This window comes from Ambystoma mexicanum, chromosome 8 (genome assembly GCF_040938575.1).
Source record: "Ambystoma mexicanum isolate Mex_15411 chromosome 8, UKY_AmexF1_1, whole genome shotgun sequence".
Lineage (NCBI taxonomy): Eukaryota > Metazoa > Chordata > Amphibia > Caudata > Ambystomatidae > Ambystoma > Ambystoma mexicanum.
Genome location: NC_090929.1, coordinates 1595158848 through 1595180962, shown reverse-complemented (window position 1 = coordinate 1595180962; position 22115 = coordinate 1595158848). Strand labels below are relative to the sequence as shown.

At 46.9% G+C, this 22115-nt stretch overlaps 1 protein-coding gene across 4 annotated transcripts in view; it reads left to right on the top strand.

Annotated features, from left to right (window-relative positions):
- Positions 1-22115, top strand: part of GPAM (glycerol-3-phosphate acyltransferase, mitochondrial) — a 727629-nt gene that overhangs the window by 112287 nt on the left and 593227 nt on the right. For all 4 annotated transcript variants that reach the window (XM_069611788.1, XM_069611787.1, XM_069611786.1 and 1 more), the window contains exon 3: positions 12642-12764. In XM_069611788.1, the coding sequence (XP_069467889.1) occupies positions 12642-12764 (123 nt within the window). The remainder of the gene's footprint in view (positions 1-12641; positions 12765-22115) is intronic.

Sequence of the window (22115 nt, the reverse complement as noted above, 5' to 3'; positions counted from 1 at the left end):
TACCCAGCGAGGGGAGGTCATCGACGTGTGTATTTTGGAGGGCACCCAGCGGAAACGGACAAGACTTATGTCTGCTGAAGTGTATGCCTGATACCTTGGCAAAGTTGCCGAGGACCTCCAGCATGGTTGGGACATTCAACTGCGGGACCCTCACATAAAGGAGGACATCATCTGCATACAGGGAAATTGTGGTCCACCCCGTCTAGCCTTATACCAGCATCGACGAATTGTTTCCTAAAAAAAATGGCGATGGGTTCGAGCCCAAGTATATATAGCATAGGGGAGAGCGGGCAGCCCTGCCTTGTGCCCCTTTGTATGTCCCATGCCGTGGAGATGAGCCTGCCAGATTTTACTCGTGCTCGTGGTTTAGTGTAGAGAACTGTGATCCATCTGACAAATCGTTCTCCGAAGCCAAACTCCCGAAGCACCGCAATCGGCCATTCCCAGAAAATAGAATCGAACGCTTTGATGGCGTCCAATGAGAGCAAAGCATAGGATTCCCCTACAAGAGTGGAATGTGATAATACATGTTGTAGCCTACGAAGATTGGCGGTGGTGTTGCGACCCGGCACAAAGCCGCTCTGGTCAGGGTGCACCACTTCTCCGCTCACCCTGGACAGCCGCTTAGCCAGAATGGTTGTAAGGATTTTAACATAATTGAGCATCGCAAGAGGGCGATAGGAGTCAGTCATCTGCAGGTTTACCTGGCTTGAGGAGCGGAACCACCAAAGTCTCACGCATACTCTCAGGCAGGATACCCGACTCGTAGGCTTCTAGGAACACCTCATGCAGCAGCGGAGTCAATTCCGGCTCGTAGGTTTTGTAAAATTCGGCAGGTAGCCCATCACTGCCCGGGGCCTTACAAGTGGCCAGCGACTTGATGGGATCGGTTATGTCATCTATGGTGATATCAGCATCCAAAGCCTCCTTATGTGACAGCGGGAGTAGGGGCAGGCCAATTTCATCCAAGGTGTTTGAGATTTCCTCAGGGGCCACCATGTCATTATGGGAGTATAGTTGGGCATAAAACTGCCCGAAAGTGTCATTAATTTCATGTTGGGTCAGATGTAGCGTGCCATCGGCATCCCTTAAGGCTGTGGTCGAATGTTTAGGGTGTTCTTTCCTACACAGCCAGGCGAGCAGTCTACCAGGTTTATCAGCGTGGGCGTGTGCTTTATTGGTTCTGGTGATGTAATCGAATTTGGCCAGTCTGTCCCAGGCTTCCCTGCAGGTGGCCCTAGTATTGGCAAGCCTGTCTTCCTGCGGTTGGGGGTCCAGGGTGTTGGATTCTAGCTGTTCTATTTCAGTTTCTAGTAATTCAAGTTCAGTTCTTAGGCGTTTCCTCATTCCTCCCGCCTTTGCTATGACCTCTCCCCTTACAACCACTTTGAGAGCATCCCAGACTGTGCTTAGGTGGTCAACACTGTCTTTATTCTCACGAATGTAGTTCTCTAGGGATTCCCTGAGATCTTCCCTGAACTCCGAATCTTTAAGTGCCTCGGTGGGCATCCTCCATGTAGGTATAGGAGGTCTGGGGCCAGTGATGTTCCATTCAATTACCAGGGGAGAGTGATCAGAGATGGTGCGGCCCAAGTAATTGGAAGAAACAATCTGGGGAAAGCTTTCTCTGCCGGTAAAGAGGTAGTCAATTCTGGTGTGAAGATTATGTGGCGAGGAGTAGAAGGAATAGCCTCGATCCCCTGGGTGTTGCTCCCGCCAGATGTCTACCAGGTCTAGGCGGTTCAGCATGACATTCATAGCGGTGGTAGCGGTCGACGGGCCCCCCAAGGGAGGAGCAGATCTGTCAAGCACAGAGTCACTGACGCAATTAAAGTCGCCTCCCCAGATAAGGAATGTATCTCTATGCAGTGTAATCTTTGTGTACAACATAGCGAGGTGCGCAGGGATATTGTTGTTGGGGAAGTATGAATTGACAATACATATCTCTGTTTGTTCAATGTGGCCCCAGAGTATCACGTACCTTCCTTCCGGGTCCTGTTCAGCTTTTTTAAGCTGGAAGGGGATGTGAGGGCTGATCCAAGTGAACACCCCTCTTGCGAATTTAGAATAGGCGGACCCGAACCCCTGTCCACCCCAGTATGTTTGGAGCGTTGCGGTGGATTCCTTGGTTAAGTGGGTTTCTTGTAACAGGGCCAGCCCTATCTTCTTCCTGTGTAGATAGGATTTAACTCTGTTGCGGCGTAAGTAGGTACCCAAACCCCTCACATTCCAAGTGGCGATCTTAAGGCGTGTAGACATGATGGTGGCAGAGGAGTTGGAGCACTGAACTCATGGCCGTCTCATCCGTCTTCAAGCCAGCTTCGTGTGCTGAGCAATTGCCCCCTGGGTCGTCCGTCAGCAATGCGCATTGTAATCTTCCTGTTGACCATGATTGTTGTGTTGATGTATTAAACGGAGACTTATGAACAATTTTAACTTCCACTCGAACAGGTGGATCGAACATGAAAGGTAACTGTGTGTTGCCCCCAGCAGCCGTTCTGGGAGGACAACGCTCGGGGGCTTCCGCTACCCAATGGCCGATCCGGGTCGTGAGGTGCGGATGTGGTGTTGGCCTTAGGCCAGCCATGCTTGGGGTGGGGTGGGTTGTGACAATGTCCCTGGGTAGTCCGTATGGCTCCCGTCCTTGAAAGAACTAATTGATCATTGCAGCAAAGAGATCTGTTTGTGATCAGCCGTTGGGCGCCAGGGCGTGTTCTTCTCCCTCAGCCAAATTGTTGTGCTCCATCCACATAGTGGCTGCTGCCGGAGTCTCCATGAAGACAGCTTTGCCTTTGTATAGTATCTTAAGGCGCGAGGGGTACAGGAGCATGTATTTAAGATCAAGCTTCCGCAGTTGGGCTTTGACAGGTATGAATGAGTTCCTGGCGCGCTGCACTTGCGGGGTATAATCGGGGTAGATAACGATCTTGGAGCCATTGCGTCTAATCTCGCCTCCGTCCCTCGAGAATTTGAGGATCGTCTCTCTATCGCGAAAGTTTAAGATCTTGGCTATCATCGGGCGTGGGTGTGATCCCGGTGGGGGTCGTTTCTGTAGGGAGCGGTGGGCTCTCTCGACGGAGAATCCCTGTGTGAGCTTGCCAGCTCCAACCTCTTGCATTAACAGGGACTCAATAAATTCCGTGGGGTCAGTACCTTCCATCCCTTCCAGAACGCCAAGGACTCGGATGTTACTGCGGCGGGCCCTTCCCTCTGCTTCCTCAGACCTCGCCTCGAGATGAGCCACTTGTTTCTCAAGTGTGATAACTTTGTGCTTTACGTCCTTGGCAGTGTCTGTGGTATCCTGCAGATTTATTTCCACCATGTTTATTCTTTCCGCTAGGTTGCGGGCATCTTGGCGGATGAGCTGCATGTCCACCTTAAGTTCATCTATCTTGGTCTCCATGCACGTTTGGAGTGTAGCAATGGCCTGCAGCACTTGGGCGTTGCTGGGGTCATCAACTGCTGCGGGGGGTTCCGTCTGTGTGGGGATCTCATATTGGCTGGGCTGTTTAGGTTTAGCCCCTGAGAACGAGTCCATAATTGTTGCACCCCTGTTTTTGTTTCGTGAAGTGGACATTGGTCCTTCCTGGTGTTGTGATGGAAGATATGAGCCCCTGGACAGTGTGTAACAAGGTGAGCCTCACAGGTCAGCGTTATGCAATGATGCTCAGCGATACTCAGTGATGGCACCGGAGAACACAGGGGGGTGCAATTAAGTATGCGCTCCTGCGCAGGGTATTCTCCCAGTTGGGCAATGGAGTGCTCTGCGATCTCTCAGCACGCTGGGCCACTGTCCTGTAACCCTGCTGGGCCCTGCCGTCTGCGGCACAGGCGAGTTCCTGCTCCCCGGTGTTGGGTTAGGGTCTTCGGGTCTTCCGAGCGTGGACTGTTCCCTCTTCAACCGCTCGGTTGCCTATTAAGGGAGGGAGGAGGGCCCCATGCAGTTCGCTACAGCGGCAGGGGTCCGCCAACGCCGCTGCCGCTCCGGCTCACGGAGCACCGCCGCACTCGCGGCTGGCAGTTCACCGACGGGTCTCCCTCGAAGTGACAGCGGTCCACTCACCCCCTGTGTCTCCTCTGCAGCGGTCCGGGGCCTTGGATATAGCTCTGTTCGCTCCCCTGGGTAATGTGGAGGCTCTCCTGGGCGCTTGGGGGTTCCCGGGGGGGGAGGGAGATCCAAGGGCGGCCGGTCCTGCGCTTGGTTTCCTCCCTGGGGTCTTTCCGCTCTACTCACAGGGACTTCTTCGCCGCGACGAAGGAGGCAGCGCCCGATGGACCGTCTCCCCGCTGCCTCGCTGCCGGCTTAATCCGCTCTTCCTTCAGGGCTCGGCGCCGTCCGCCATCTTGTTTCTCCCAGGGGTACCAGTTCGGATGTTGCGTTTTCAGGGACGCCGGCTCCGTTTCTCCTCGTTCCTGCGCCGGGCAGGGCCAGAATCGCTTCCCCCACCGGAGTATAGGTTTGGATCTTGTTCAGATCAAAAATATCGATCGGATTAAGGATCTGGGCCAGGATCGAGACGGGAGCTCCTCACGGACACGTCTTTACGCCATCAGCGCTGGCCACGCCCCCCTGTTCCAAACCAACCTAAAAGTATTCTCTTCTGTGCTGCGTTTGTTTTTGTGCTCATTACTTGATTCCTAGTGTAATAAAGATATTATTCAGTGTTCTGTCACCCCATTGGTGATTGTGGTTACCTATTAAAACATATTGTGATTTAAATTCTAAATACATAAATAAATATTTACCTTTGAAAAGTAGCCTGATTCCTGGTTCAGTGTGACCAGGGGGATCTCAGAAGGAGGGTGTGATATGAGTGGTATATCGTTCAGAATATTGAACTTATAAATGCAAATAAATAAGGGTTTAATTTGCGCACTATGTGCTGGGTGTGTGCCGGATTGAAATCACTTACAGCTGTGACCACCGTTATATACAGATTTGCGTGCTTGCGGAAGTCGGGGTTTGCTCCGGATGTGCAAGCCAGTCTTCTGAACATGCCCTTTGATGGCGCTCATTTATTTGGCAGCAAGGCTGACGAGAGCCTTGAGAGGTTGCAGACCTTAAAAGCTGCAGCGAAGTCTTTTGGCGCTGTGGTGTGTCAACCTCCGCCTTTTTCGTTCTAGAGGACAGCAATGGAGGGGAGGTTCCTTTTCGTTTCTACTGCTCCTTTGGTAGAACGAGCGGGGCCGCCAGTCAAAGGGGCCAGCTAAAAATTACCTGTGGTGGTCGGGGAAATCGTGGTGCCAAAGACGCTCAGGCAGCTGCCTCTTTGCCTTCAAGCACTGCCGCAGCCGTTTCCAAACAGTCCAGAGGCCATGTCCCATGTTTCGCTGGTTGGGGGCAGACTGTCTCAGCATCTCGAAGAATAGCATGCCATTACTTCAGATGCGTGGGTTCTGGATACCATCGCCCATGGCTACTACCTTCCCTTCCTTCAGCGGCCTTTACGACAATCCACCGGGGAAACACTCTTTGAAGAGTCCGGATCTGCTCCTTGCACAGGAAATCTTGTCCCTGCTGGAGAAAGGTGCCATAGAACTGGTGCCTGTAGTGGAGAGGAATAAGTGTTTGTATTCCCCTTATTTTGTGATCCCAAAGAAAGACTGGGGATTGAGACCCATCATGGACTTGCGTTGGTTGTAGGAAGGACAAGTTCAATATGGTCACTCTTTCTCAAGTCCTCCAGGCCCTTCAGCTTCAGGATTGGTTGGTGTCTCTGGACCTCAAGGATGCATACTTCCATGTGCTAATCCATCCCACGCACCGGAAGTTACCTGAGCTTTGCAGCTGGCGACTCGCACTTTCAGTTTCGGGTCCTGCTGTTCGGATTGACCTGCGCCCGAGGGTCTTCACCAAGCTCATGGTGGTGGTGGCAGCATACCTCAGGCAAGAGGGGCTTCACGTCTACCCCTACCTGGATGACTGGCTGATCCGGGCGTGCTCTCCCGAGCTTGCTTTGAATCATCTCGGTGTCACCTGCCGCACCCTCCACAGGCTGGGATTCTCCCTGAATTTCAAGAAGTCGCACCCAACACCTTCCCAACACCTCCAGTACATCAGGGCTGTGTTGAATACGTCCTTAGGGAAGTGTCCGCCTCCCAAAGTAAGGGCTCATCACATTGTGCAGATGGTGGACAAGTTTCAACATGCCTAGAGTCTCCCGGCGTTCGAATTCTTAAGGTTGCTCGGCTTCCTGGCTTCCTGCATTTTTCTGGTGCCAGAGGCCAGGCCATGAGATCCCTGCAATGGGTCCTCGATGCAGTGGTCGCAGTTCTCCGGCAAGATGACGGATCCTGTTCAGATCCCACACTCGGTCTCCCAGGACTTTCTGTGGTGGGTGAACGAAGGGATCCTGATGGGCGAACCGTTTTGGCAAATGTGGCAGGAGGACGCTTCCCTCACAGGAGGAATTGTTGGCTCATGCCAACAATTTACCGCCAGCGGTCATTGGTCTCTGGAGTCCAGACTCCACATCAATGTTAGAGCTGAGAGCCACCAGGCTAGCCCTGTAGGCTTTTCTGCCCTCTGTACAGGGGAAGAGTGTCTGGTCATGACGGACAACACAATGGCCATGCATTACCTCAACAAAAAAGGGAGGGCAGGTTCATTCCTGTTGTGCAGAGAGGCAATGCAGCTCTGGTTCTGGGCCACCCAGCAGGAAATTTTGATCTCAGCAGTTCCTGGCCGGTGACGAAAATGCGGCAGCGGACACTCTGAGCAGTCTCTCGCGAGTGGGAGTTGGCTCAGGAAGTCCTTCAGGAGATCTCCCCCCCCCTTTGGGGAACCCCGCAAGTGGAGGTCTTCGCCACCAGTGTCAACCGGAAGTGCGAGAGGTTCTGCTCAAGGGAATTTCCTCCAAGAGGAGCCTTAGGAGATGCTTTCATGGTGGATTGGTCATTCCCACTGCTGTACGAGTTTCCTCAAGTCCCGTCATTCCTCAAGTGTTGCAGAGGTTCGGTTCCCACATGATCCTCATTGCTCCGGATTGGGCCAGGAGAGCGTGGTACCCAGACCTTCTGGAAATGTCCATCTGCCCTGCACGCTGTCTTCCCCACTGAGAGGATCTGCTATCTCTTTCGGGAGGAAGGAGGAAGGGAGGGCGGGAGGGGTTGGGTTCTCCATCCAGAGGTCAAGACTCTCAACCTTTGCGCTTGGTGTCTGAAAGGTTGAGGTATAAAGATTGGGACCTCCCAGATGATGTGATGGACGTGTTGATTTCGGCCAGGCGGCCTGCAACAAAATTCCTGTACTGTTGCAGTTGCCGTAAATTCTGCGACTGGTGCAGGGATCACAATGTTCCTTTCCAGTGCTCCATTCCTATGGTTTTGTCTTTTTTGCTTTCTTTGGCCCACAGGGGCCTTCAATTGGGTACCATTAAAGGTTACCTGGTGGCGCTGTCTATCTTAAAGCGCTCGTCTGAAGAATGCTCTTACTTTAAGATTCCTTTTGATTTCTCAGTTTTTTTAAAGGACTTTCCAGGTGCCGGTTTGGGATTTGAATTTGGTTTTGAGATTTCTCATGGGTGCTCTGTTTGAACTTTGGCACTCTTGTCCTTTGAGATTACTGTCCTTCAAGACTGTGTTCTTGGTTGCGGGCTCGCAGAGAGTGAATTGCAGGCCCTTTCAGCTAAGCCACCCTTTACTGTGTTTCACAAGGACAGGGTTGTACTGCAAGTACGTCCTTTTCTATCTAAGGTAGTCTCTGAATATCATTTGAGTCAGAAGGTAGTTCTTCCATCTTTCTACCCTCCTCCTCATCCTGGTAAGGAAGAGGAGCGTCTCCATTGGTTAGATCCTAGGCAAGCTCTTAGCTTTTACATTTCTAGGATGTCCAGGGTCAGAGTGGATGATCAACTCTTTGTAGGATATGCTGGACACCGATTGGGCCAGGTTGTTACCAAACAGACCTTGTCCCGGTGGATTATCCTTACCATTTCGGAGTGTTACCGGTTGACGTGTAAAGACCCTCCTGAAGGGTTGAGAGCTCATTCCACTAGGGGCGTGGCTACTTCCACTGCCCTCCAGCGGGGTGTTCCTATTAGGAATATTTGTGATGCCGCTACTTGGGCTTCAATCCATACATTTGTAAAACATTATTCCCTGGATACAATCCATGGTCAGGATTTGGCCTTTGGGAAGGCGGTTCTTTATTCTGCAATCTAATTAGGTATTCTAAATTCTTTTCCCTCCTCCATTTACTGTTACTGCTTTGGGAGTCTGTCAAAGATGTGGAATGCGTTGTAGCATCCAGTCAAAAGAACGTTACCAGTTGGTAAGTAACTTGTTCTTCCTGTAGAAATGATGGTTGTAGTTGGCTTTGTCATATGGGTTGTTTTTAGAAGAGATATTTTTCCTTGTGTAAAGGGTGTGACTGCATTCTTGTTAGTGTGATTGCTCTGAATGGTGGAGCAAGGATATGATCAGGTGTTGCAGTTCTGCGGCTTCGGAGTGGCAGACCCAAGCAAAAGGAGTTCAAGTTTTCTTTGGTTGCGATTGTAAGAAGTTCCTTTGCTCTCTAATGAGCAAGTTAGTGCTCAAGTGTGGCAGTCTTGATGCCCTGGGTGGCTGCCCAGAGCAAAAGGAAGTGTGTTTTTTAAATGCAATGGTTTTTTATAATCTTAACATGCTCCGGCTATCTGCTGGTATTCTAATGCAGTGTTTTCTACAGAAGTGTGCAATTCCCTTGACACTGTCCCCCGCCCTCCCTACTTCCCTAGGTGTGTTCCAAATAACAATCCAATCCTTCAACACTTTAAACTTATGAAATGAGTAACATAGGCAATGTATAGTGTGCGGTTAACCTCTACTAAATTTAATGCTCTTCTTCTCTCTTTTTCTCATTGGACAGGATAAGGCATTAAAATAATTTAGCATATAGTTAAAAATGGCGTCCATATAGCCATGAATAGCATCAAGGAGTCTCTCATATTGTCAGTCAACTTCCCCATTGCCAAAACATTCTAAGTTTTGTCAAGCCAAAGATATATCGTTTAAGGTTCCTTCTGCCTCCACAAATCAAGAATGGCTAGTTTGGCTGCCAGGAAAAGATGGGTCAACAACTTAAGTTCACTTGGCGTACAGGTCTGCCTCAAGGTATTGTTAAGACCTAGGATATATGACAAAGGGTCACTTGGAATTTCCACCTTGAAGATCTTGCAGCCTAGACCTCATCTCCAACCAAAAGTCCTGTATCGCCGGACAACCTCGCAGAACGTTGTGCCTTCCAATCCACACCCCCTCCAACACAATTTAGAGTTATTCAGTTTAATATAATAAAGCTTGGCTGGTGTTTTATACCACCTGGTTAGTATCTTAGATTGGGTCTCTATTAGACATGGGCAGAGTGCACTAACTGTTCCTCCATAATTCTTTTCGCAATCATCTAACGTTACACTGAAACCTAATTCATGCTGCCAACCCCCACAGTACGAACGGCACTCAGGTGTGGTAAGTGAGTTTATGAATTTATAGAGACTGGAAATTAACCCCTTTTTGTTTGCACTGACAAACACCAATTCCAACAGCGTTCTCTCTATTTACCAGCTTCGCATTGAAGGGGTGAAGGACCCAGTGCCTGGCTTGCATCTATCTGAACCCATCTGCCTCCTCGGGGCCCGTGACTCCCCTTGCATTCCTCGAATATGTGCATGTATATGCGGGTGTAGACCCCCCACTCCCGCACCCTAATGTATCTTGTGGGGGAAAAAAAGCTGCATTTTCAGCCAGTGTAGTAATGGTATGATCCCGTTCTTCCCAGTAAGGAACAGAGTCCCCATCTTACTCAGCTCCAACCCCCTTTTCTATCCAATCCATCACCCCAGGAGTGAAGTCTTTGTTTTGTATCAGCGGGGTGTATCGGGAGGTAACAGCAGTAGAACCCTTCAGTTTGCTAAATCTTCCACAGGCTTCGAGAGGCCCACGTTATGGGGTTGGAATAAAGACTCGGGACCTGCATGCGGCGGGGCACCCAGGGCTGTAGCCAGAAGTTCTTCCTGTTCCATGGTTACTCATAGCCGCTTTGAGTCCCTGTGTACCCAGTCTATCAAGGGTCGAATCTGTGCTGCAGTTTTCAACTGTACTTTTAGAGTTGGGAATGCGAACCAACTGCCAAAAGTAAAGTAAGCGTGGAAGGACGTTCATCTTAACAACTGCCATTTTTCCGAACCAGGACAGGCATAGGGCATTCCAGTGATCTAGATCCTTCCTGATGCCTCTCACCAGAGCAGGGTAGTTGATCCCCAATCCTACCAGGTATATTGACTCCAAGGTATCTAATTGATTGTGTTGCCCATGCATAAGGAAATGCTGTTCAAGTTCCTCCTTCAGGTGGGGGGAATTTTGAGCCCTAGGATCTCTGACTTTGATTTATTAACTTTAAACACGGAGACCTGCCCATATTGAATAATTTCTTCCTCAACGCCTTGCAGCGAGTTGAGGGGGTTTGTTAGTCGCAATAATGTCATCCGCAAAGAGTGCCAACTTCTGCTGGATCCCCGCCCCTCAAATTTTATACACACAATGCGCTCATTCTTAATACTGCAATGGGTTCCATCGAGAAATGGCAATGGCAAGAGGGGGCAACCCTGCCTAATTGTATCGGTGCAGTTAGAGCCCCATTAACTATTAGCCATGCAGATGGGCTTACATAATTGAATATAATCGTCTGGGTCATTTTGGAACTTCTAATTAAGTAGAACTTCCTGTTAAAAAAAAAAAAAAAAAAAAATTCACACGGTCGAATGCTTTTTCGGCATCTAATGTCAGTCGGCAAGAGCGAATAAGCCGGGTTTCTACCAGATTTGTCTACCAATTGTAGCACTCTTCTTATATTATCTGCCGTGCCCCTTCCCCAAATAAACCCTGACTGATCAGGTTGTATAAGTGCAGGCATGAACTTCTCTAGTAGTACGAATTTTAGTAAAGGAGTATGGGCCCATAGGAAGAGCATTGTTTGGGATCTTTACCAGGTTTGGTTAATAGGGTCACTTGGGCCTATGTCATTGAAGTCGGAAGGTTATGGCCCTTTCTAATAGAAGCTTTGCGATTGCTACAAAACGTCTTCACTGGAACTTCTTTTCTCACTACCCGTATGCCCGCAGACCAGAGCACCTCAGTAAATACTGTGTTGGGGAACCAGTAAAGCTCCAGTGAAATAGCTTTTTGGCACTTAAAATCAGTACATTGGGCCACCTGAGATGGCACTTTTTCAGTCCTGAGGAAGCATTGGGCATTTATGTTACTGTCTGCTTTCCTTCTGGGGGATGCCAAATCAATTACACTCAAACCTCCAACTAAAATAAATTACATAACTTAATTTCATGGGCATTTGATGCTGTAGGCATCATCCCCCAATTCTTGATCCTAACAGGAGGGAATAATTGGAGGACTGTAGGACCCGCACCAGATGAACATAAATAAGAGTGCTTTCTTGGCACACTGTAGAACCCTCACTCTGGAGAACAAATACATGAGGCAGTATTGTGGGAGCTGTAGTACCCCCTCCCCACCCTCTGATTATTATTATTTCCCCCCCCCCCCCCCCCCCCCCCTTACCGTCCACTGCCCCTCAACTGCCAGTCTCAGGTCTTAACCCGCAGCTCATTGTCACTAAAGTCCCACGCAGGCCTCCACCTGCTCTACCCCACAGGCGGTCTTCCTTTAGGACTTATTTGTGAGGCAGTGAGAAATATGATCAAGAAGTCTATCATTGTGGTTTGGTGCTGGAGATCTCCAGCTTTCACGGGAAAAAGGCCACTATCCCTCCGATTATATCCAGTTCTTCCTTTTCCTGTAACCAAACTGATGATCTGTGTTCAGTCACCTCCCTCAATCCACACTGACCTTCCAGTCTCCACTGTGAAATCCTGTCATGGGTCCTCTAATTCTGCCACTGAATGTCTTCTAGCAATGGGCCCTCCACCATGGGGTAATCCCTGGGCACTAAACTGCCCCTGTTATGTGAGAGTTTTGTCACCGTAGTCAGACAGGCTGTCCAGACAAACACCAGTGATGTCATTCACATGCCAGCAAACTCTGGAATCCTAATCCCCTGTTACCAAGTCCACAGCTTCTAGTGGAACACATGAAATGACACAATACAGCCAGGCTGTGGTAGGCCCTAAAATGACCAGTAGTGCTGAGTGGGGCGGGGCGTTAACTAAGGTCATGTGAAGCAATTTACACAAAACTGTGGAGCTTTGGGGCCGCACTGGAAAACACCAGGTATAACTTCATTCTCCTCGAAATGGTGATCTCTCTTGCAAATTCTTGCTTTTCCCACATTCTAGATTCCACACGCATCACAATAGGATAACATCCTTGGGCCACAGCATTCTAACCACTAAGGCCGGATACAACAGTATGCATGATGGAGGATTGTCCACTGTGCACTCCCTTTTCATATTCAATATTGTTGAATATCCTAGTGTTGGGCAGCCTGTGCCTGACCCCTGTTCCACCTCTAGCGTGCCTCTCAAGTGTGTACAGTCTAGGGTAGGAGAGGCATACAGGAGCTGAACGTATGGCATTGCACATATCCTGTTCATAAAACCTGTGTATTTTACATCTTGCCTTTGACTATTTGCATCTCAACAAAGTGTCCTTTTTACACAATGCTGATAATGTTTTGGGTTTATTTCTAGGGGGATCGTACCTCCAGCCCTACTGTGTTCCGATCAGCTACTCTGCAATGGAAGGAGGCACTGATGAGCAGGAAGAGGCCCTTTGTGGGGCGATGCTGCTACGCCTGTACTCCTCAAAGCCGGGTAAGCCCATTAGTACATTGATTACTACTCAATCAACATTAAGAAAATGAACCCTCTGTGGAAGACTTTGGGTCATCCTTCACTTTAATATTGTATTATTTTAATACTATGTCAGTCCAAAGAAAACCTACTTTTTTCATATTAGCTGAGGTAAACTCCAACCCAAACTTTTGTCGCAGGATTCATCCTTAACCTTTTCAGTAATGGTGCAGAAGAAATAATGTGGTCAATATAATAATGTTTGAAACGTGCTAGCTCGCCACAGAAAAGGATCGACATGCATCTCAGGTTGCGTGGCTTTAAATATGGAGTGAAGTGGATTTGTATTTGCAACTTGCAGTTTGCTCTTTGTGGGTTTCTCGGTTTAAAAGCCCATGATGCATATGGTCATTGCTTCTTTTCTTATTAAAAAGCAATACCCAACAGCCTACTGCTTCTTGGGTTTTAAATATAAATCTGTGCATGATCAAGCAATTAGTTCAGGTTCCAGTGAGCAGGTTTAGCTCCTCTTGAAAAGCTGGACAATAAGGGACTTGAGCTTGCCAGGCTGGCAGAGCAGACTTTGGTAGAAAGAAGAGGTGGAAATGCAGGATGTGGTGGAGGATTTCTGTGTGCCCCTAAAAATAGAATGTGTAGTTTTCTTTTTCCCTTTGAACTTGGAATACTTGCAGGCCACAAAGTGCACTTGCAACTGGCAAATGATCATTAACATTTGACAAATAAGAAATAGTTCCTTCTATGCAAGTGGAGAATGGACATTCATGCCATTGGACAAGTGATCATGCCATTGGACAAGTGACGGTAATGCCTGGCTAGAAACGTGCAACTTGAAACTCTCTGCTCTGTTTTTTAGGGTGGGTGGGAGGAGAGAGTGGAGTTTGGGTAAGGGGAGAGCGAGTGGAGGTAGGGTGGGTGGTTGTAGAGGCAGTGGAGGTAGGTGGGTGAGTGTTGGTAGAGCGTGTAGGGTGGGTGGGGGGGTAGGTTGGGGTTGGTAAGGGCAGAGATTATGTGGGTAGAGTGGGTGGGGTAAAGAGGGTGGCTGGGGGTAGGGTGAGTGGGGTGGGCGACTGGGGTACAGAGTGGGGATAGGATGGGTGAGGTAGAGTGAGTAGAAGTGTGGGTGGTGGTTTAGACTAGAGATGGTGGGTGGGGTAGAGGGGAGAGATGGTGGATGGGGTTAGAGAGTAGATATGGTGGATGGGGGGGTAGAGAGAGGGAGAGTGGAAGTGTGTTGGGGGGTGTAGGGTGTGGAGTTAGGGTGGGCAGGTGGGGGGCAGAGATTATGTGGGTAGATTGGGTGGGGTAGAGAGGGTGGCTGGTGGGAAGGGAGAGTGGGGGTGGGATGAATTGGTACAGAAAGTCGGGTTAGGGTGGGGGAGGTAGTAGGAGTGGGGGTAGGGTGTTTGGGTGCAAGGTAGGGTGGGTGTGTAGAGTGTGGGGTGTGGGTGCAGTAGTGCGGGTAGGGGAGGATGAAGGAGAGAGTGGGTGGGGATAGAGAGAGTGGGGGTAGAGAGATTGGAGGTTGGGTGCGGGAAGAGTGGTGGTAGGGTGGCCAGGTGGGGGTAGAGGGAGTTGTGGTAGGATGGGTGGGTAGGGGCAGAGATTGTGGGTGAGGTAATCGGGGTGGCTGGGGGTAGGGAGAGTGGGGTGGGATGAATGGGTACAAAAAGTCGGGGTAGGATGGGAGAGGTAGTGGGAGTTGGGGTAGGGTGTGTGTTTTTGGGTTTTGTGGGTGCAGTAGAGGGCGTGGGGGTAGGGTGGGTTGCTTGGATTGGGGTAGAAAGAGTGGAGGTAGGGTGGGTTGGGGGTAGAGAGTGGAGGTAGGGCCAGAGGGGGTGGCGGTAGATCCTTAGCATATTTACCTAAAGTAAATCGATTAATTCCCCTATAAAAATCACGGGATGTGTTTTGTTGGCATTCAAAACTAACAAGCTCTTCCGAGTGTGTTTTGAGCTGGTATAGACATAAAGATTTGCCAAAAGAATGAATCCCAAAACCCTGTTTGCACGTGAGTGTGCAGGTTGCAAAAAAAGTGCCCCTTTGTTCCCATTGTGCTCTGACCAAAACCACAAAGCCCTACCTGTTCCTTTTAGGTGTGGCTAAACAATTTTTCCCATTGCTTTTCGTTCCCTCATATTGCATCTGTGGTAATAAGTAAAAAAACGATTTTGCCCCTTGAATCCCTTTGCCAAAGAGTGCATTTTATCAGAATCCAAAAACGGTTTTCCCAATGTGTCCCCACTCTCTGCCACTGGCCTTTTAATTCAGAGGGGTCAAGTCTAATCGATGTTTGGAGGGTGGGGGTTGCTGGGAGAAAATTATTATAACCAAATCAGCAATTGCTGTGTATCTTGAATTGTTCTTTTTCTGTATTGTTGGGTGATTTGTAAAGAAAGCTGTGGGAAAGGGAAATTGTGTCTGCATATCTCGGTATTATCTCTGTGTTGGTGCCATTATGGAAGTCAGTTTTTTTTCTTGTGTTTCCACGGCATTGGTGGCTGATGTGAGTCAAATTTGGTTTACATTAATTAATTTACTTTATTACTACACACCGGCCTGGTTCCTAATCCATTGTGGCACTGGGTATTTGTTGGGGTTGGGTGCGAGACGCGTTGGAGGCCTTAAAAGTGAAACTTACAATTAGCGCTTTATATTGTGCCGCATTCATTGGGGGGTGGGGAGGGGGAGTACTCCCTGAGTTAGTATGACCGCGTAATAAACCGCATCCAGGCAATACTTCAGTCACTCCATTAGGGGATGCTCGCACATTCCAAGAAATGTCTTGACCGCATCCACCATTTCTCACTGCCTCCTCTACCACGCCTATTGGTACTGTGTGCCCTATACAAGGACGTGAACTTCCACTTAAGCCCTTTCTTCTCAGTATAACTAGTCATCTCCATGCTCCTGAATTGCATGTCATTATTACTCATCACCTCCACCGGATACCCTCTCTCTCCTGAAAACGTGTAAAAGAAATGTGATAATCTCAGCACTTGTGACATTCCTGACCCACTTTGCCTCCGGCCATCTTGAGAAATAGTCAACCAACACTATCAAGAACCCACTCTTTCCCCAAAATCTCATATGGCCCTAAAATATCCACCGCAACCCGAGACCAAACGCTCAAAGATAATGGTACTGGTGAGAATTCTTGCCTGTGAGTCTTCAACGCTTTGTCACAATTCTGGCACTCAACACATTCCCTACCATTCTCTCGACCATACCACATTCCCTAATAGACTTCTCCATTTGGCATATTCAGTTCAATATGTTCTTGCCTCTGTATTTGTGTCTAAATAAAAAATGAAGGACCTTGCATATTCTATTCTAGAACTGTCCGCTCCGGGGATGGCAGCCTGAGTGCTGAGCTCTTGTGCCTGAATTGAATCCTCACCTATAATCGCTGATACAAATACAATTGATTCAACCCAGCCTGCCAAGAGACAAAGGGGGTGGAGCGAAGACAGAGGATAAGATATTGGAGTTGCTAACTAAAGTGACCCCGGATGTTGCTGAGATCAAGGAGAAGGTGTCCAAAGCTGAGGAGAATATGTGGAGATAACATCAAGTGTCAACAGAGTTGAAACTCACTTATCGGAAATGGATAATAGTCTTGAAGATGGCGAACCAGATAAGGGACCTGCAAATCAGGAATGATAGGCTAACCTTGATAATATCAGAGCAGGAACATTTCTGTAGAAGAAACAACGTTAGAATTTCTGGCTTTCCAGAAAACATTGACAAAGGCAACCCTATGGACTTCCTAGAAGAAACTTTGATTACTATGCTCAAGTTGGACCCAAAGGTAAGGTTGGAAATGGCGCGTAGAAGTTTAGGGCCAAAGCCGGCGATCGCTCAGAGACCAAGACATTTTGTGATCAAGTTTTTGAGGTTCCCAGTTAAGGAAATGATCCTAAAGAAAGCATGTGAACTGGGCAACCTTTCATGGGGTTGGGGGGGGACACAGTCATGATTTTTTGGGACCTGAGCCGTGATGTGCTGCATAAAAGTAAAGAATTTAATACAGCAAAAGAGAAGGCAAAAGCTAAAAACCTAAAGTACTATATGGTAAATCCTGTCATATTTCACGTTGTCATGGATGGTCAATTGTTTACATTTAATGAAAGCAAGAATGCTGAAGCCTTTGATTTGTAGGAAGATCAGGAGCATATGGAGGCAACTACTTCGCAAAGGACCTTGCCAACTAAGAAGCAGAGAAAGATTTTGGCTTTTTGGACATATGGTGGATTGATTGGTTTGGTTGACCTAATGTTTGTTGATTTGTTTCCTTATTTTATTTATTTGATCATTAATGTTATGTTATGTTTGGCATTTATAAAGAGCTATATCATTGGTATGACCTCAAATCGCTGATAGGTTGAACGCCCTCGTGGACCGCAGTCCAGGTCAGTAGAGAGAGTAAGTGTTGTAGGGTGCGTGGGTGCTCCAGATGTGTGCAGCTGATGTAATTGCCTGATGGTAGCTGCAGCCTAGAGTTTGGTGTGATGGTGATGATAGCAGTTCAATGTGTGCAGAATTTCGGTTCAGTTTTTTTAAAAAAATTTATTCCGTGTATTTGGAGAGCTAGAAGAAAGGCCCTAGTCCGAGGCATGTGCTACGTTAATTCAGACGTCTACCTGGGTTTCCATCGTTTGTGGCTGATGAGGGAGGATAGGAAGACGTGGCGACGGACTGTGCTGGGCCACAACGTGTTGCCGGCATGAAGATATGCTGCAGAGCTCTGTGCGGCAAACAAGGATTATCGCGCTGCTGTTTGGAGGATCCCACTTGAAGAGGGAGTGTTGTGCGGTGAGCGGGCTTGCCGGCGGAACTGCTTCAGAATGCTGTCTGCATATTCCAGTAATGGCCATGACTGTTTATGTGCGGTATTGGTCCATCCTGCAACCATGTCCTTGTCTTGGTGCTTTGGTGTATCTGTCAAAATAGACCTGACACTGCCGACCTCCACTCTGGCCTTTTCATCTCCTCTCAGCTGCTTGTGCATATTACCTCAGGAGGCAGCCCCAATAAGGAATTACTTAATTTGGATTAGGGCATGGCATTGGGCTTCACATCAGATTACGCAGGTGCCTCGCATTCCGCTTTATAAAAACTCTTGCTAGGTCTCTACGTGGGGTAGGTGATTCACCCATTTCCTGGCAGAAGTGGAAGGCAAGATTCTCTTCTGGCATAGTGGCCTCTGATGTGGATCTATGTGCACCATAAAAGAGGGATCTATCTCGTGCCCATTTCACTTTCAGCATTGTATATGATGAGCCGGTGGAGTGGACTTCAGCCAACATACGTTTGTGTATGTGACTTAGCATATGGGGATGAATACTGCTTATTGTCGCTATTGTATGCAGAGTGGAATGGAATCGGAGAGAACTATCAGAATATAGACATGCCGCATAGCCCGATGATTACATTGTTTAGTTCTGTGTATTATGGTGGCAGAATGGCATGCTGACTTGATTGCAAACTTATGGTTGGCGCGCTCATTGCTTCTGTTAAAGTGACAAGAGGGAAAGAGGGATTATTATTATATAGGCTATTTTCATATTCATAATGCCCTTGATTGGGGGAAAATGGTTATGGAGTTTTACAAGTGTAGTTGTCAGTGAAGAGTTCTGATTTACTTGGCAGCGACCTGTATGGCCACTTATTCCATAATAGAGATGGAGTATGACCCCATGCTTATGTTTTACAAATTTTAACTGGTTAGCTGGTCAAATATATTAATACGGAAAAACATGGAGTTTGTTGGTATTAATTATGGTTTTGTCCTTGCATGTTATGGGTGTAAGTAAAGAATCCTTTGAAAGGGTAACTTGCAAGGAGGGGCAAAAGTATGAAAGATTATTTAGCACTAAAGTTTCCTAAGGGAAGCAGGAGCAGTGGATAATTAAATGGGAATATGAATGTTGCAGAGCGTATACTGTTTAGTGAAAGGAACTAGTAGGTGGTGTGTGTGTGTGTATATGTTGGGTTCTGCTGCCTTTGGCACTGGGGAAGATTACTTGGGGAATTACGGGACGTGAGGGGCGGAGGGAACTTAATTAACATGTGTATAGCTATTATAATAAAGTGCCTTAATTGATATTTTATTTAGTGGTGTGGTGGGTAGGAAAAGAGATTGCCAAGGATGAAACTTATATCATTTTAACTATAGTTGGTTCTTGAATGTTATTGAAACCGTGCTGGGTATCCAAAGGTTAATAAAGGGCCTGGTGCATAACAGAGTTATAAGGAGTTAGTGACTGTTGCCTGGTTGAGGTGGCAGGGCTAGATGGGAACAGAGTTTAATGAGGGCAAAGGAGGAATAAAATAAAAATACAGGTGAGGGTAGGTGCTAACTTTATAGTATTAACAAGTTTTTAGACGCAGACCAAGGAGGGGGATAATGTTAAGAACTACAATTACAATGTAAATATTGGGGCTCAAAATTGCTCTGTGTTGAGTTGGGATGAAGTTATTCCTGATTTGTTTTATGTGTGTATTAGTAGGATGTTACTTGGATGTTTGTTTAAGATGCAGATCTCTATCACGTCATTAGTGGATTACTAGATGGAAGCATTTAGCCCTGATTTCACTCCAATCAAGGCTTATACGAGGATGACTACAAATGTGTATTATAGGATTGTTGTGAAATAGTCTGTTGTACATATTAATGACAAGATTGGGAATAAGCAAGGGGAACTGATCGCTAGATGAATGAATTGACATTTTGTTCATGGAATGTGAAAGGACTGAACAATCCCAGGAAAAGAAGGGAAGTATTAATGAGATTAAAGAGGGAAAAGGCAGATGTTGTCTTTTTGCAAGAGACCCATTTGTTAGACGAATCGAAGAATCTGCTGAACAATACATTGTATAGTAAGATAATCTTAAACTGTTATGTTGCCAAATCAAAAGGAGTAGGAATAGTGTTCCGCAAAGGGTTGAATATGAGTGTGGAGAGGGTGATTATGGATAATGAAGGAAGAGTGCTCTTGGGGAATGTAATTACAATAGGATCCATATAAGGCCCCTGCACTACAGGTACGTTTTTAAAAAAGAAATTTAAATAACATCTCTGTTCCGGGATATGTGTGGGGAGCACATTATATTGGGGGTGATTTTAATTGTGTTTTTAATCACAAGCTAGACTGTTCAGCGCTGTGCTGATATACGACGGAAAGTACAAGCAAAGCGGTTGAACTTTTGCATAGTCTTCATTTAGTGGCTATATGGAGATCTTTACGTCCTGGGGAGAGGGAGTATTCTTTCTTTTCCACCAGTTCATGATTTATTCCAGAATTGATTATTTCTTGATTTCTGAGAAAAGGCTACTAATGCTAAGATATTGGAAAGAGGCATATTGGACTATTCTTTGATAACACTAAAACTGGAATTGAGGGAGGTGTGATCAACTATGTCAAGATGGCGCCTAAAGACATATATATATATTAAAGGATCAGGAAGTTCTGACATCCTTAAAATCTTTTGTTAAGACTTTCTATGAAATAAATAAAGGCACAGCCACTGAGCTAGTGGTCTGGGATTGTTTCAAAGTGGCAATCTGGGGAGAATTAATGAATATTACAGCCCGTACAAGGAAAATGGGGATGATGGAATTGAAACATCTGAAGAGTAAGTTAGAAAAGTGGTAGAAGAAATTCCAATTGTCAAGAAGCAGTGAAGACCAGGTAGGGATGGATGGAGCGTGTGCATCCTTGAGGAGTGAAATGGACATAGAGTGAGAAAGGTCTATTTTTTCATGAGGCAGAAATATTGGGAGCAGGGAGATGAGGGTGGTAGATTGCTTGCCAACAAGTTGAAGGGCTTAGTTGATAAAGCCTTTGTTCGAAAAGTAGTGAATGAACAGGAAGTGTCTAAGTTTAAGAGGGAGGAAATATGTGAAAGTATTAGGATCTTTTATGAATCTTTGTATACAGAAACCCAATTTCCGGCATCAGACAGTTTAGAAGAGTTCTTCAGGACGATAAATTTGCCAAAATTAACTCCGGAACAAGCTATAAATATTCATCAACCAATCAACGAGGAGGAGATATTCAGGCCAATGAATCAACTTAATGTAGATAAATCACCCGGCCTAGATGGGTTGCCAGAGTTCTACCGGGCTCTAGGTCCCGAATTAGCTCCATTACTATGTAGCCTGTATAATGTTTTCATGACAGAAGGGGTTATGTGCCCAACAATGCGAAAGGCATGTATCTCAGTAATCCCAAAACCAGGTAGGGATCATACAAAATGTGAGAATTACAGGCCAATATTGTTAAATGTGCACACAAATATTCGCTAGAATATTATTGACTAATAGGTTGGACATGTACATTGGTGGACTAATGTGGCATTTTCAGCTTGGGTTTATACGTTTGCGGCATGGTTATGACCACATCAGAACTATTATATATATATATATATATAATAGGTCTTCCCAAAAATGAGGTTCAGAACAAGAAGATGGGATTTGGGGATGCCTTTCTGAGAACCATTAAAGCCTTACACTTGGGTATTAGTGCAAAAATATGGGTAAACTGAGAACCTTCTGCTTCCTTGCCCTTGACTAGGGGGACCAGACAGGGTTGTGCACTGTCGCCTATCTTTTTAATCTGGCACTCGAGCCCCTGATGGCTTATATCAGACATGAAAGTATACTGGGACTCAAAATAGGGGAAGGGGAAATTAAAGTGATATGTTATGCGGATGACATGACAATCATGTCTAACCCAAAGGAGGGGCAAAATACATTCAAAAGTATGTTTGAGGAGGTGGGACGCCTGTCTGGGAACAAGATTAATTGGGAGAAGTTGGTGGTCTTTTTTCTCTGAATGTTACCCAATCAAGAAGCGATTTGAACTCGTGGGATACAGGAACTGTGAAGTATTTGGGGATCCATCTGGTTTGTGATCTGAAAAAGATGGTGGAATTGAATGTAACTAAGATAATGGAGGTATACCAAAAGGATGTGTTAAAATGGGATTGGCTGGTACTTGGTGTCTGGGCGAAGATTCATGCAATAAAGATGGTGCTTTTGCCCAAAAGTTATTTATTATTCAGTCTATCCCACTAAGGTTTACGAAGATTAAGCGCATTGACAGTGTTCGAGAAATTTCTTTGGGGTGTAGGCAAGAGACCTAGGATTCCTTGGTATGTTTTGATACGGGCAGTGCAAGATGGGGGCTTTGGATACCCCAACTTGGAAAATTATTTTAGAGGGTTCGTATTGAAGTCAGCGGTATATTTTGATGGGAGAGTTGATGACATGCCGTTGTGAAATACGATAAAGGGAAGTTACCACCATATAACCTGCAAGATGTGTATACAATTGTGAAGATGCCCAAT